The sequence below is a fragment of the Capricornis sumatraensis genome, chromosome 6 (genome assembly GCF_032405125.1).
Source record: "Capricornis sumatraensis isolate serow.1 chromosome 6, serow.2, whole genome shotgun sequence".
Classification (NCBI taxonomy): domain Eukaryota; kingdom Metazoa; phylum Chordata; class Mammalia; order Artiodactyla; family Bovidae; genus Capricornis; species Capricornis sumatraensis.
In genome coordinates, this window is record NC_091074.1 from 30,471,115 (window position 1) to 30,486,675 (window position 15,561).

General features: G+C 40.3%; 1 protein-coding gene across 1 annotated transcript in view; it reads right to left on the bottom strand.

Annotated features, from left to right (window-relative positions):
- Positions 1–1,709: 1,709 nt before the first annotated feature.
- The window catches only part of MTAP (methylthioadenosine phosphorylase), a 42,261-nt gene continuing 28,409 nt past the window's right edge, over positions 1,710–15,561 (bottom strand). Inside the window, exons 5-8 of the mRNA XM_068974122.1 lie at positions 13,409–13,511; positions 8,552–8,791; positions 5,225–5,347; positions 1,710–2,877 (exon numbers count right to left, since the gene is read on the bottom strand). Coding sequence (XP_068830223.1) covers positions 2,839–2,877; positions 5,225–5,347; positions 8,552–8,791; positions 13,409–13,511 — 505 coding nt within the window. The 3' untranslated portion in view covers positions 1,710–2,838. The remainder of the gene's footprint in view (positions 2,878–5,224; positions 5,348–8,551; positions 8,792–13,408; positions 13,512–15,561) is intronic.

Genomic DNA, 15,561 nt, shown 5'->3' on the forward strand with positions numbered 1-15,561 from the left:
TTTAGAAAAGTCAGAGGAACCAGAGATCAAATCGCAAACATCCATTGGATCATCAAAAAAGCAACAGAGTTCCAGAAAAACATCTATTTCTGCTTTATTGACTATGCCTAAGCCTTTGACTGTGTAGATCACAATCAACTGTAGAAAATTCTGAGAGATGGGAATACCAGACCACCTGACCTGCCTCCTGAGAACTGTATGCAGGTCAAGAAGCAAGTTAGAACTGGACATGGAACAACAGACTGGTTCCAAATTGGGAAAGGAATACGTCAAGGCTGTATACGATACACCCTGCTTATTTAACTTATATGCAGAGTACATCATGAGAAATGCCGGACTGGATGAAGCACAAACTGGAATCAAGGTTGCTGGGAGAAATATCAACAACCTCACATGTGCAGACGACAACACCCTAATGGCAGAAAGCAAAGAACTAAAGAGACTCTTGATGAAAGTGGAAGAGGAGAGTGAAAAAGTTGGCTTAAAACTCAACATTCAGAAAACTAAGATCATGGCATCTGGTCCTGTCACTTCATGGCAAATAGATGGGGAAACAATGGAAAGAGAAAGGCTTTATTTTTTGGGCTCCAAAATCACTGCAGATGGTGACTGCAGCCATGAAATTAAAAGACACTTGCTCCTTGGAAGGAAAGTTATGACCAACCTAGACAGCATATTAAAAAGCAGAGACATTACTTTGCCAACAAAGGTCTGTCTAGTCAAGGCTATGGTTTTTCCAGTAGTCATATATGGATGTAACAGTTGGACTATAAAGAAAGCTGACTGCTGAAGAATTGATGTTTTTGAACTGTAGTGTTGGAGAAGACTCTTGAGAGTCCCTTGGACAGCAAGATCCAATTAGTCCATCCTAAAGGAAATCAGTCCTGAATATTTATTTGAAGGACTGATGCTGAAGCTGAAACCCCAGTCCTTGGCCACATGATGCAAAGAACTGACTCATTTGAAAAGACCCTGATGCTGGGAAAGATTTATGGTGGGAAGAGAAGGGGATGACACAGGATGAGATGGTTGGATGGCATCACTGACTCAATGGACATGAGTTTGAGTAAACTCTGGGAGTTGGCAATGGACAGGGAGACCTGGCGTGCTACAGTCCATGGGGTTGCAGAGTCGACACAACTGAATGACTGAACTGAACTGAATTTGGAAACCACCGTACTTTTGAAGGCACAAGAAAAATTCCTACATTTCGGCCTTGACATCCTTAGATGTCTCCCGAGAAAGAAGGATAGTAAGGCACAGCAAGTATTACAGGGTAGTGAAAAGAATCATGGTGTACAGAGCCAGAGAGCGCTGGGTTCAGATCCATCACATGCTCTGTGGCTGTTTCACGCACAGAGCTGAAACGCTGCTTCAGAGTCCAAGAGCCATACTTACATATAACCCAAACAGCTCTGTATTAATGCTGAAGGGTAACTGGGTTATTATTTACAGTTAGCCGCTCATTATCTTGAAGACAATTCCTTAGACACAAACACATTCGTTCTACATTCTCTTTAAACAGGCAAGAGATACACATTACTAAAGGACTAAGAAACAGACTACAGTGGGGAGTAATTCTGAGGGAAAAATGATCTTTCTATAAGAAAACAAACCACATTCCTATAAAATTAAGAATAAAAACCAGTAAGAAGCTTCCATTTTTTTTTATTTAAAAAAAATCAACTCATGTAAAATAATTCATCAAATCATAAACAGGTGTAGAAATAAAAAGTCAAATGTCAGTTTTAAAAAATATCTGACACACTATAATGTGTGTATATGGTCTCTTAAATAATTTAAGATTAGCTCCATATTAAACACTCAGCTTTTCTTACATTGTTGCAAACCCAAATATTGTTCTAACCATACAGTCATTAATGGTCTTTTTAACAATATAAAGATGGAACTCAAACAGAACTCCTCTTGGCAGTGCCATCTTAACTTCTGCTGCATTACCAACAACAGTGGGTTTTCAAGAACTGGATCTTTCTAAGCCCATTTTTATTTCTAAAACTTCACTATTCGATTATATTCATTGTAGAAAAATGTGAAGAAATGGAAAAATAAAATTAAAAATTATCCAGTATCCCTCTTCCCAAATACAGTAACAGAAGAGTGCATATATTTCTTTCTATTCTTTGTATATAACTATGTAGAATTTTAAAACAAAATTAGTACTGTAAAATGCTTACATATCCTCATTCCATATTTACAGCAACAATGTCTTTTGTACATTATGTGAAGCTATGATGTTCAGCTGGCTGCTTCACAATCTAAGAGCTTGACCATGATTTACCTTCATTTGTTAGATATTCAGATTGTTTTGAATATTTGCTATGATAACTATGTTATACATCCTTCTTTATTCATAATTATTTATATGTATCTCTGATAATTCCTTAAAGATAAATTCCTAGGAGTTTAACCAGCACAAAAGAGTATTTTTTAAGCCTTTGATACATTTTACCAAACTGCCCTCCAAAAAGATTATACCAACTTACAGTCACACCAGTAAATAGTCTAAGAGCTTTTCTTCTTCAAATTCCTTGGCAGCATAGGAATATTACTGACTACCTTTATTGTTACAAATTTAATAGGGGAATGGTGAAAGGTGTCTTTTTTTTCTTTTCTGGAAGTGTAATTTGCTTTCCTTCAATTATTTGAAGCAGTCCAAGTCTTTGAGAAGGCATTTCTGATGAGTGCAATGTCTTATCACTTCTTCCTTGGGCAGCAAGGGGATGAAAGCTGCATATCTTTTCTATGTTTTCTCAAGCAGGAATTCCCAAAAGGACTGGAATTTCAAAGTCTCCTGGTCTTCTGAGCAGCCATGCTATTTTAATGTCTTGGTAACAAAACAGAAAACTGGGCCATTTTCTGAAAGGAAGTAGGCACAGATTATGATTAATCAAACAACTGCTACAGGCAGGAATTCTCATGCTTGGGGGCATGATAGTTACCTGGAGTTCTTATTACCACTTTGATTTTTATAGAGTGAGACTCCTGGGATATACACTGATAAACTCTCCAGAAAATTCTCATGTTCACTGAAAGTTTAATAATCACTAACCACATATGGAGTTTTGAGCATAACTCTTTTTTAACTATTAGTTCCTCATTCTCCTTTCATGTAAAGTGAGGTTTAGAATGTTTATCTCAGAGGACTGTTCTGATTCTCACTTATCTCCACCGCTGCCCCTTTACATCCACTAGGACATATTTTATACACCAACCGCTAGCCTTTGTCTTATTCTGCTGAAAAATGTCACTGAAATTTTAATATGCAAGTTATCTCCAAATAGACCAGGAGCATCTCCATAACAGCATCTTACATATCTGTGTAAACCATAGCTTGATATATAGTTGGTGCTTGCTAAGTGATTCTGAAATGAATTAGTGAATTAATGATACACACTTCGGTGTTCAGAGAGCTGAAAATACTGCCTTGGAATAAGGGATTTTTAGTGTGGTATTCCTTATATGTTACAGAATGGAGGCCATGATTCCCAATTTTGTCTAGAGTAGCAATTCTTCATTTTCTCTCTTCTACACATATTAACCCTTTTAAAAAATGCCGTTTTACATACACTTTCAGAAGCTTCACAGAAGGAATAGAGAACACCAATCTATTATCCAAACATTTTTACTTAAAAATGAAGCTGAAATAATAAATTTATTCCTTGACAAATTATCTTTGAAAGTTCAAGGGACTATGGTCAAACTGGCTTAGTCAAATTCTGACCAAGGGTCAGAAACCTTAAAAAAACAAAAAAACCAAAAAAAAAAAAAAAAACAAAACCAAACCCCAAACCTCACCCTCCCATCCTGCAGGTAACAGCCTCAGCAGTACCAAAAGTATGAATCACGTTTCCTGCCAGTCAACAGTGTGTTTGTTTAGATACGCCAAAGTCATGCTGTTACACTCACTACCAGAGGGAGCTGTTTCTGTTTAAAGTGATAGTCTCCAATTCCTAAACCTTATTTTCTGTTCCCCTTTTCTTCATCCATTTAAATGAGCTGCCTATATTTCAATTATGATGAAGTAATTCATGAGGGAAGGGACCTATCATTAAAGAACATTTATCTCCTGAGCAGGCAGACTGAAACCAACAGATGTGTTTCCTGCTCCTTATGGATTTAAAATCTGGTAGGGAAGACAGATTACAAAATGCCAGTATTCCTGACTTTGCCAGTCCTCAAGGCTGAGAGACATTTTATTACACTGGTTTTCTGGAGCCTGCTTGTACCAGCTTGTAAAAACCCATTATGTATATCACTTCCCAGCTTACCAGTGGCTTCATGTTGATAGCTTGAAATGGGCTGTGCAAGAGCATTTATACCATAGCAGTCAGCAAACGACAAATCACGGCTCCTCCACGCCCAGCAGTTGGCAGTCATTTACTACCACAGTACTGTCATCACACTGAAACAGTAGCTGTCATTCCAGGGTTCCTCGGTGGTTATTCAGGTTGAGAGGGCTTTTATCAACTTTTCAAATCCTCTCTCAACTCTAAGACCTAAGAGTAGAGATGTATTCTAGGAGACCTTTGGATATGCTGGCTACCCTCTTTGGATACTAGGTGAATGTAACATCTGATCAGTTTCAGCCAACTCCTTATCTAAGGTGGTTAGTCAAGAGACATAAGAGGTCCAGATAAAAACCATACATCTGAGCTCAGCCATCAGTTCAAATCATATTCTGGGAATTAATACTAGAGCTGAAAAGCTACCAATCTGCAACCCTCCACATGTTTATTACTATCTTAGTTTGTCTGATGCAACATTAACCATAAGGAGACAATCCCTGGCACCATTTTTGTATTGTATGCCAGTGTTCTGGCTTTAAAGGCTGCCAGTACTTAGCATGGATCTGCCAAAGAGAAAACAGCCTTGTCTGCAGCATAATACGTGTACAGAGCAAACACTACCAATCTTCTAAAGTAAAATTTACGGATACACTGCAAAGCAGGACAGTGTCAAGAACCTGATAGATTAGATAATAAATCTCCTTCACCTCAACTTTTAGTGCTCTTGCGTTACCAGCCAGAATATCTCTCTCTTCCATTTATGGTTAGTATGCTAGTAAATGACATGAAAACATGTAGAAAACATCTAGTCTAGTATAAAATACATGAACAGATGGACCAAGGGTCCAATGCAAATTAGAGCAAAGGGCAGCTGAGAGTCCAGGAAGTGTCTGCTTGCAGATGGAGACGATACTTACCTTCATGTTATGGAGGGTTTCTGACCATTCCATGGATCCTATCTGAGGTATGGTAGTGAGAAGTAAGCTTTTGGCTTTATTGGCATTTTCTTTCAGGGTCTTTAAGACCCGGTCCACTGAAACCTAGAAAAAACAACAGCACAGGCTATTACCAGCAATTTAAAATTCCACTGCTTTTCACAGAACTTTTTTTCTGAGTTCCTACCTGATTTGTTGAAGTCAGTTTACTCCCAAGAACTTGAACCCAAGTTCTGCACTTATTAGGGGAGAGGTCATAGAGAAATCCAATGACATCTCTGAAAAGCACAACTAGTTTTCAACATGGTGTCTGAGAAACCTTTTCAGTTGTATAATGTGTTGGCATGGCCTAGAAAGTTTGTGGCTCTTCTCATGTCCACAGAATGGATTCCAGTTTTAAAACTGTTGCTATACTGGACAAATACTGGATTTCCCTTTAGAGAAGCCTTTAATAAAAATAATGGAATCAAAGTATCACCATTTTTATAGTCCCAGTGAATTAATGGATGGGCTGTTAACATCACAAAACCAGAAACCCAAACCAAACAAACAGTCTACTTTCATGAGTTTCCTTGTGGATTATGATGTCAGAATTAGATCAAATCTCTGGATCCTGCTGCCAATTTACAGAAAATATAGAACACTGCGAAATTGGATAAACCATCCTAAGGAGATGATTTCAGCAATTCAGACTGTGGGAAACTCTATAGGACAAATGACCTAGTTTCTTTTAAGAACACCTGGAAGCAAAAAATCACGCTACTTGAGATAGCTAGAAAATTGAACTTTGCCTGGATATATTAAGGAATTATTGTTGGAGTGTGATAACAGCAATGTGGTTATATTAGATGTCTCCTAGAATGTTCACAGATAAGATCATGGATCAGCACTGAGATGAAACATGGTTGGCTTAAAATCGTTATGTTTATGACTGAAGTTGGATGTTGGATTCACAGAAGCTTACCCCACTGCTTCTGTGTATGACTGAAATTGCTTCCTAAGCTGAAGGAAGTTGAGTATAAGACAGATGACCGGAAAGCGTACTTGTCATACTTAACTATGCTGAGAAGAAACCCAAGATTCAGGGGCACCATGATTATACCTTCCTATTCCTTCCTAGACCCCTCCCACAACATGGAGATGTGTTTACAACAAAATGATAAGCACCGTAGCAGAGAGGAGTGCCATCACTGTGGGAGGGATCACAGCGGAAGGAGGCGGCCAGCTGGGTGCCTGCCAGGTAGGAAACTCCAAATGCAGCATCGTGGAACAACCAGGAGATTTACCTTATATTTTACTCTTTTCCTCATACTTTGTGACTGCTATTTCTATGTAGATTCTGACCTCCTTTTCCTCTGTGTTTTTGCTGCTGCACTCCACCCAGAAAGTCCTTTCTGCTTTCTTACAATAAATTCTCACTTGGTCAACATCCAGCTTAAATCTCAAAAGATTTCTTCGGAAACTACATCCCTCCACCATTCCATCACACCTATCATCTGACTACGACCTTCTTAGAAGCCAGTACTATACTGTGCATGCTAAGTCACTTCAGTCGTGTCCAACTCTGTGCGACCCTATGGACTGTGGTCCACCAGGCTCCACTGTCCATGGGATTCTCCAGGCAAGAATACTGGAGTGGGCTGCCATGCCCTCCTCCAGGGGATATTCCTGACCGAGGAATCGAACCCGTGTCTCTTACATCTCCTGCAGTGGCAGGCGGGTTCTTTACCATCAGTGCCACCTGGGAAGCCCCAGCACTGTACTAGTGGCTCCGTATTTATCCTGTTTAATCCTTCCAGGAATCCTAGAAGGTCAGAAATGTAATTAACACCCCCCACTCATGTGGAAGGGTTAAATAAGTCACCCAATATTACAAGTAAAAAGAACAACGGGAATTTGAAGAAGGGGTTAGGCAACTCTAGAACCTTTTTCCGTGCCAGGCTGCACATCTGGTTTAAAGCACAATGACACACATAGCTGACTGAGATGATGCCATCTTTTCTATGCTTTCCTTGTGGCATTTAACATTATTTGCTTTCATGCCTTACCACTTACACAGAGCTTAGTTTTTCTGCTTTTAACTGAAGTAGCTCCAATTGACTGTTTTCCAAACCTCATGTGGCCTACTAAATGAAAGCACCATTAGCTCTGCAAAGGAGACAAATGTTATGTGACCCCGCAGAAAGCCACAGGCAGGAAGCAGTCTGCTCTCGGGGAGTGGCAGAGGCTGGAGTCTCCTATTAATTGGAAGCAGCTTCTCAACATCATGAGGCCGAGCTGCCCCTGAGGTGACCAAAGCTGCCAACTCAGAGACTACATTGGGTCAGGATTTGCAAATCTGTTAACTAACAAATATCCTCAAAGAATCTGTGTTCATCCATGACCTAAACTCCATACCCATGGATGGAGAGGCAGCTAGAATATCTTAGCCCATTTTACATAAAACTGGATGGTCAAACAAGCAGCTCTGAGATGGTGGTACGGTCCCCCTAGAGAAGATGTCCCCTCCCCTAGATGTGTCCGGAACAGCCACTGCCATACTCCTTCCTTCGAAATCTCTTGGCTGCAGTTTTGTCCTTGTCTCTTTTTAAAATGAGATAAATGACAACACAAGTGATCTGGTTTCTTCAAGTAAAATGCAAGGAATGGAAAGGGAGGAGAATATTAGATGAAAGACTTAAGAGGTTTATCATTCAAATACAAAGTGTGGATTATAAGGGATCCTGATTTGAACAGTCAAAAATTATGAGACAGGAGGGGAAAATGTGACAAGTCTGGACATTTGATTTTATTAAAGAATTAATATCACTCATTGTTTTGTACAACAATGGTGGTGTGGTTTTAAAAAATTATTTTTAAAAGAGAGGTCTTTTAGAAAAATTTACTTCAAAATCATGAGGGTAAGCGGGGAGAAAACTGAGTAGGGAAGAGGTACATTAATAGGTTTTCCCGCTACATAATAAATAGGAACATAAAGAACTTATAACCAAGAATCTTTATCTGTAATGTAAGGGCTGAGTCTCAGTAAGATTCCCAAAACACCTACATGTTTACAGTGTACTCTTCCCTGTTGATCCCTGCATAAGTGTCCTTTCATTCTCTATGAAGATTTTGTTCTTCCAGTGGGAACTACAGAAAAAAAATCTGGTAACACCTAATGACAATGTATAAAAAGCTGACTTTAAAACTTGGTATAAAGGCACTTTTTGGAAGTATATAATAGAAACAAAAAGTTAAGACACTCTCTCACTGGCTCTCATGGCACATGGAAACCCAGGCCATACATGCATCGAAGAGAATTCCACCTACCGCTTCCTCATGCTCCTTCCAGCAATCATAATCTGTCGCCATGGCGATACTTGCGTAGCAAATTCCCGCCTCCTTAGCAAGAACCACCTCTGGAACTGTGGTCATGTTGATGACATCCGCCCCCCAGGTTTGGAACATGATGCTTTCTGCCCGGGAGCTGAAACGAGGCCCCTCAATGGTGATCACTGTCCCTTTTGAGTGGCACCGGAGTCCTAGCTTCTTAGCAGTCTCTATGAGGACCTAGAACAGAAAGAACCAAACTCAAAATATACAAACAGAAGCTGAGCTTTATTTTTTCTTCCCTACTACTTTCAAAGATTCTTGCTATAAATACCCAGTACCTGCAGGCCCTCAAAGAGAACCTGGGTGATCACAGAAGGGAGTTTCCTAGCTCCCTATCTATTTACATAATGCTCTGTCCCAGCCAACATCTAGCTCACAGCAATAAGAGCAAACAGTGGGCTTTTTCTTTACACCAGGCATTTGTTTACATGCTTTAATCTCACTTTTTAGCTGATTTAATAGATTATCATGGACTGTGAATGTGGGCTTGAGTCTGAGCTCTTAACTTTCAAAGCGACACAAGGCACCCTCCTCATCCACATCTCAGAGATGTGCAGAGTAAAGTTTCCAAGCTCCTGAGAAACTCATTCTCACTGCTCTTCTATACAAAACCTGAGGGCTTTTGTGAAAGCTTTTTTGGGGTAGAAAGTGCTTTCATAATCTCTTTGCCTGCTGCCTCTCTAAAGACATACAATAAAAAACAGAATGGAGGCTATGCTGATTTCTTCTATCCAGAGATAAACTTATCTTGGCATCCTTTTAGAGACAAGGCTATATATGAGCTTAGAAACATTATTTAAAAGTTTGATCACTTTTCCTAGTGTCTAATAATGTATATCTAATCTAATTTCATTTTTCTCTTACTCTGTGCTTAAACATTCCTGTTTAATTGAAAAAAGTTAGTCCTTTAAACTTAACTGTTAAAGTACTGACAAGAATTCACTTCCCTATGCCCTAATTTTTTCATCAGTGATATGGGAGTAATAATATAACTCAGAGATACACGCTAAGGAATACACTTCCACTTCTCTGGTGGCTCAGATAGTAAACAATCTGCCTGCAATGCAGGAGAAGCAGGTTCAATCCCTGGCTTGGGAAGATCCCCTGGAGAAGGAAATGGCAACCCACTCCAGTATTCTTGCCTGAAGAATCCCAGGGACAGAGGAGCCTGGTGGGCTACAGTCATTGGGACTGCAAAGAGCTGGACACGACTGGGCAACACTTTCAAGGAATAAACGGCAAGGAGTGCCCAACACAATATATAAATGCTTAACTGGTCTTCTGATTTTTTTTTTTAATTAATCATTTTGGCTGCATTGGGTCTGGGCCGCTGTGCACAGGCTTCTCTAAATGCAGCGCCTGGGCTTCTCGTCCAGGTGGGTTCTCTTGTTAGGGCGCACAGGCTCTAGGACGTGCAGGCTTCAGTAGTCGCAGCTCACCGGCTCTAGAGCGCAGGCTCTCTCATTGTGGCGCAGAGCCTTAGTTGCACCGTGACACATGGAATCCTCCTAGACCAGGGATCGAACCCATGTTCCCTGCATTGGCAGGTGGATTATTCACCTCTGGACCACCATGGAAGTCCTCTTCAAATTATTAACACTGGCAGCTTCTACACATTTCCCAAGTAATTGGTCAAAGTTCCTAGGATACTATATACAAAACGGAGTGACTCAAAGTCAATAGAAGGCTCCAATCTAGGCCAAAGTCTTGCCTGCACATGTCTGAACCACACAGGCAAATTAACGTATTTCCTTAAAAATAACATTGTGCTATGGCAATAGAAGAATTTTAGTAAGACCTTGGCAACTAAATTTAGAACCATGACAAGCGCTAGCCAATGACTAGCTGATGCTCCATCATGTTTATTTATCCTGTACATGCTGAAAATAAGACTGTGCTAAATCAAAACTGTTTCCTAAGGAGCACAGGTTATAAATAATAAGCATTATTAAATCACTCCTTCCCCTGCTGTCCCCACCCCCTTTCAAAATTAAGGTATAACCAGCCCAGTCCTGTCTTCATTAAATGTCTTTTAAAAGTCCCAAATAACTGAGCTGTATGTCTTGGCCAAACTTCAGAGTGCTTCTAAAGATGTGTGAAGGAAGATCACAATTCTCGCAAGCCAGTGCCATATGGCATGTAAGTCTTCACCATCACCCTGGGGTGGGTGCCACGCTGGGGAGGAGAAGTGGAGGCTTATGGGCATGGCCCAGCCAGTGTTAGACCCTGAGGGCTTGCCACCCGAAGCAGCACTTTGCACAAACAGGTAATGCCATTGTAAGGTGCCAGAAATGCAACTCCAGCCTGAGAGGTCTTTTTAATGTGTCAGGACTTTTTGAAGAAATATGTTTCAGATTACTTTTTGACTAGAAGTGACACTGTTTTCTGAATAGGTAATACTCGTACATGGTACAAAATGTAAACAGCACAAAGGTTCTTATTTGACAAGTATTTCTTCTGTCTGTGTACGAGGGATTCAGTTTCCCAGTGGGAAATCACTGTTTCTAGTTTTTGGTCAGCTTTTCAGAAACACTATTTACATATAAATATTTTCATATTTATCTCTTTTATATACACGTGTGAGCGCTCAGATGCTCAGTCACGTCTGACTCTTTGCGACCCTATGAACTGTAGCCTGCCAGGCTCCTTTGTCCATGAGATTTCCCAGGCAAGAATACTGGATTGGGTTGCCATTTCCTCCTCCAGGGGATCTTCCTGACCCAGGGATTGAACCCATGTCTCCTGCATTGCAGGTGGAATCGTTACCGCTGAGACACCAGGGAAGCCCCTTATATATACACACACACATATTTAACACAAATGATAAGATACAGTACAACCATTATGTACCTTGCTTGCCACTGGACAATTCATCTTGATAATCTGTCGTCAGTACACAAAAGATCACAAGGATACTGAAAGTTTAAGTGATAATTACCGAAGGGCAACACCATCTACTCTTTACATTTTTTCATAGTATTTTAAAAATCCCTTTTAGGGTATATAAGAATAAAATAATATTGTGAAGGCCTCTCCCCGCCTCCCCATTTTCTTAAACTGCCTTCCCTAGCACTCTTAATCTTTATGGGTCCTTAGCTTGGCTAGACTAATAATAGCTGAATTAATTCAGTCTCAAAGGAGGCCACACTGTATTTATTCCTGGATACTATCACTCAGCCACCACATTTACAAGTACTCTGAATACCTCATCAGCACTTCCCTTACACACCTCTACTCCTAGTACCCAAATCTCTGGGGCAATACCTCAGATTTACTATTAACATGCATATTCTCTCCCTAGTCTATTTCTTCCAAGCTTCTCCCAATCTGAAGTGGACAAAAATGTTATTATACACTTCTAACTTCTCTTGGAGAGCACATTTATTTTGCGGAGAGATCTGTGTTTCAGAGGTTAAGGCCAACATCATTCTGATATATTCTGCTGATAACTACCCAGGAACATATATAGTTGATCCTTGAACAACACAGGTTTGAACTGTGTGGTCTACTCTTACATGGAGTTTTTTCACAATAGATTCATGCTACAATGCTGTTCACTCTGTGGGTTGGCTGAATCCTTGGATGCAGAACCGCCAGATATGGAGGGCCAACTGTAAATTTATACTCAGGCTCAGATTTTCAACTGGATGATGGGTCAGTGCCTCTAACCATGCCGAATGTTGTTTAAGGCTCAAATGTATATCTAAACGCCTACTTAAAAATATGCTTTCACAGAAGTCACAAAGAATAAACATGCAGTGATATACCTGAAATAGCTCCCTTCAAAGCCTGGCTTCGGACTCTAGATTTCTGAGACCAGAGTGCAGTTATTTAAAGCACTCTAGCTTTGCCTGTAAAGAAGCTAGTTTTACACGATTATGCAAGGCTGAACATAAATCTGTTTCACAGGTGTTGAAATTATCTGAATGAGTAACATGTTTAGTTATTTGTATTGTCTAAGTAAGATTTTACTAGGCAGTCTCCTTCTGACAGTACTTCTGACCTACTAGGTTGCATTTGACTTTCAAATTTTGGGGTTATAAGAAAAGTACCATGGATGGACTTGTGAATTGTGGTAGCCATTTTTATTCTCTGAAAGCTAAGGCTAGGATTTCTTATTTTATACCACCACTGGCTTTTGTAAGGGTTACCTCTACAATCCTGAGATCTTACTATAATCCTGGAGAGGAGAGGAGGCTGGACAGGAAAAGTCAAACTCAGCTCAAAGGCAAATGATACCAATCTGACTATTTATAGATTATTAATAATTTAATTCATAAAAGCAGTTACCAGTCACTAGATGTCTTATAATTGACAGGCATCACTCAAAGCACTTTATAAGTAAGTTACTCTTTTATCTTTCACAGTCCTGCGAAGTATCAATATGTTATCATTACTTTATTTTATAAATAAGGAAACCAGAGTCCAAGGTTCTGATCCAGAAACAAGCAACAATAAGTTGAAGAATAAAGACCTGATCTAAAGAAATCTGGTTCCAGAGTGTATACTCCATATTATGCTGTCTAAATTATTTTAAAAGGTATCCAGGTATCCTGACACTAAAATCAACTTACTGAAAAAAAAAAAAAGGTTGCAAATTTGAGCAATTCAGCTTATAGATGACTGAGACAGTGGGATTATTAACAAAGGTAAACAACTCTTCCTAAAACCTTGCATAAGCATCAAACTAGAGAGGGGAGGAGAGACCACATGCCTGCCCAACTAATCTGTCTGTAGATGCCACCCCAAGCCCTCATGGTTTACTCTGGCACACCTTCCAGGAAGATTACGAACCTCTCTTGTTTTAGGGCAGAATGGCTCAGCCATTGGAATATGGCACACTCCTCTGGCACAGGAATGATTTCCATCATAGAAGGTCTGAAGCCTTCTGGTCGTCCTACAAAATAAAGTAAAAAAGTTATTTTTTAAAAAGTTACCTCTCCACCCTTTAGAGCTGGTAACCAGTTATATCTAGCTCAGGATCTTGGTCCTCACTCTAGAATCAATAGTTCTGGATAAGCTGAAAGAAACTGTTTAAAAAGAGAGAGAGCTTCTTGATAGTACCTGGTTTTTCTGGCTCTCGGTTGGTAGTAACCTGCCTCCCAACAGGAGTTGAAGTATCTGTGGTCTGCTGACCGTGACAGGCTAACCACACTGAACAGTAGGAGAAAGTCAACTGTGGGCTCAGCAGGCCAGGTGAAACACTCAAGAAATCAACTGTGAACATCTTCCGTCATCTCAGATATAGAGGATCGTACAGTGAACCCCTTATATATATTTAGATTCAAAAATTTCCTAAATTTCATCAAACCTACTTCATGTATCGCAAATCCCAGACTTTGTCACTTTATCCCTACTTCAGAGAGACTAAAATATATGGATTATTTTCCATGGCAATGTCATTATCACACTTGATAAAAATGACAATTCCTAAGTATTATCTAATATATTATAGACCATCTGCCAATTTCCCTCATGTCCTCCTCAAAAAATAAAGTCTTTTTCCTTTTTTTAAAAACTGTGGTTTGGTTAGTTTCATATTCCAAACAAGGTCCAAGGTCCAAATTTTGCACTTGACTGCCTTGTCACTAAATTGAGAGTAACTCCTGCCCTCCACCTTCAACCTTATTTTTTCATGCCTTTGATCCATTGAAGAAAGCAGCCATTCATCCGGCTCTGCATTTCGAAGCATCTGTCTCTGCTGTCTTGCTTAAACTTGTGCGTCTGCCTGCCAGAATTAATTCTAAAGTCTCATGAAAGGTCTAAAGTTAACTTTCTGATAAAACATTTTTGAGTCCATAAGAGAGTCCAAAATTAACCCAGTGCCAAGTCAGTCACCCAGCAACTTCTCTCTCAAAGTTTTCAGAATAAAGCACTTTTTATATCCACTGCACTGTTCTAAACTTGAACTCATGAGTAATATAGGAAAGAGAGAGCCCTCATTTTCCTAGAGAGGGGAGAGCAGGGTAGCAACAGGGCATGGGAAAACCAACAGCTGAAGGTACATCGCTTCATTTCTACTTCTACTGGGAGGGCAGAGAACAGCATGGAGAAACATTCTGGTTCAGTTTACATGGCTGGCATGTCTACCTCTCAAAGTTCACCTGTCACGTCCTCCCCATCACACATTAAACAGTGATACCAGCTGGCATCAAAGCCACCTCTCTCAGAGATTAGGCCTCAGAGCTTGGGAGGAATGAAATCAAAGTCCATGCTCCTCTCAACCCCCTTATCACGTGAGTCTTAACAGAAAGGCTAAATTAACCCCAAGCAATTCCAGATGGGGTTGAAGAACAGGTCAAATGACTCTTCCAGCCTATATACAGAGAGGCTGTTTTCTTTTTGTAAAACTGACCAATAAAATGGTGCCACATATTCCAGCTTTGACTTGGTTTCAGCCTTCAGTGAATCAAATATTAGCAATAATCCTATTTACAACCATGATTAAGTGTAAAAACAGGGCCACAGAACCCTTCAGGGGCTATGTCCCAGTAGACATCTATGCAGTAACACCCCATCTTATCTATCCTGCCCCCCTCTCTCCCGTCCCTTCTTCGCCTAATTACTCCTCTCTCTGTTCTGAACATTTACCTTAAGACATCCTTAGTGGGCTTCCTAGATGGCTCAGTGGCGAAGAATCTTTTTGCCAATGCAGGAGATGCACAAGATGCAGGTTTGATCCCTGGCTTGGCAAGATCCCCTGGAGAAGGAAATGGCAACCCACTGCAGAGTACTTGCCTGGGAAATACCATGCACAGAGGAGCCTGGCAGGCTACAGTCCATGGGGTCGCAAACGAGTCAGACCTGACTTGGTGACTAAGCAACAATTATGTATTATTCTTCAGCTCAGTTCAGTTCAGTCGCTCAGTCATGTCCGACTGTTTGCAACCCCATGACTGCAGCACGCCAGGCCTCTCTGTCCATCACCAACTCCAGGAGTCCACCCA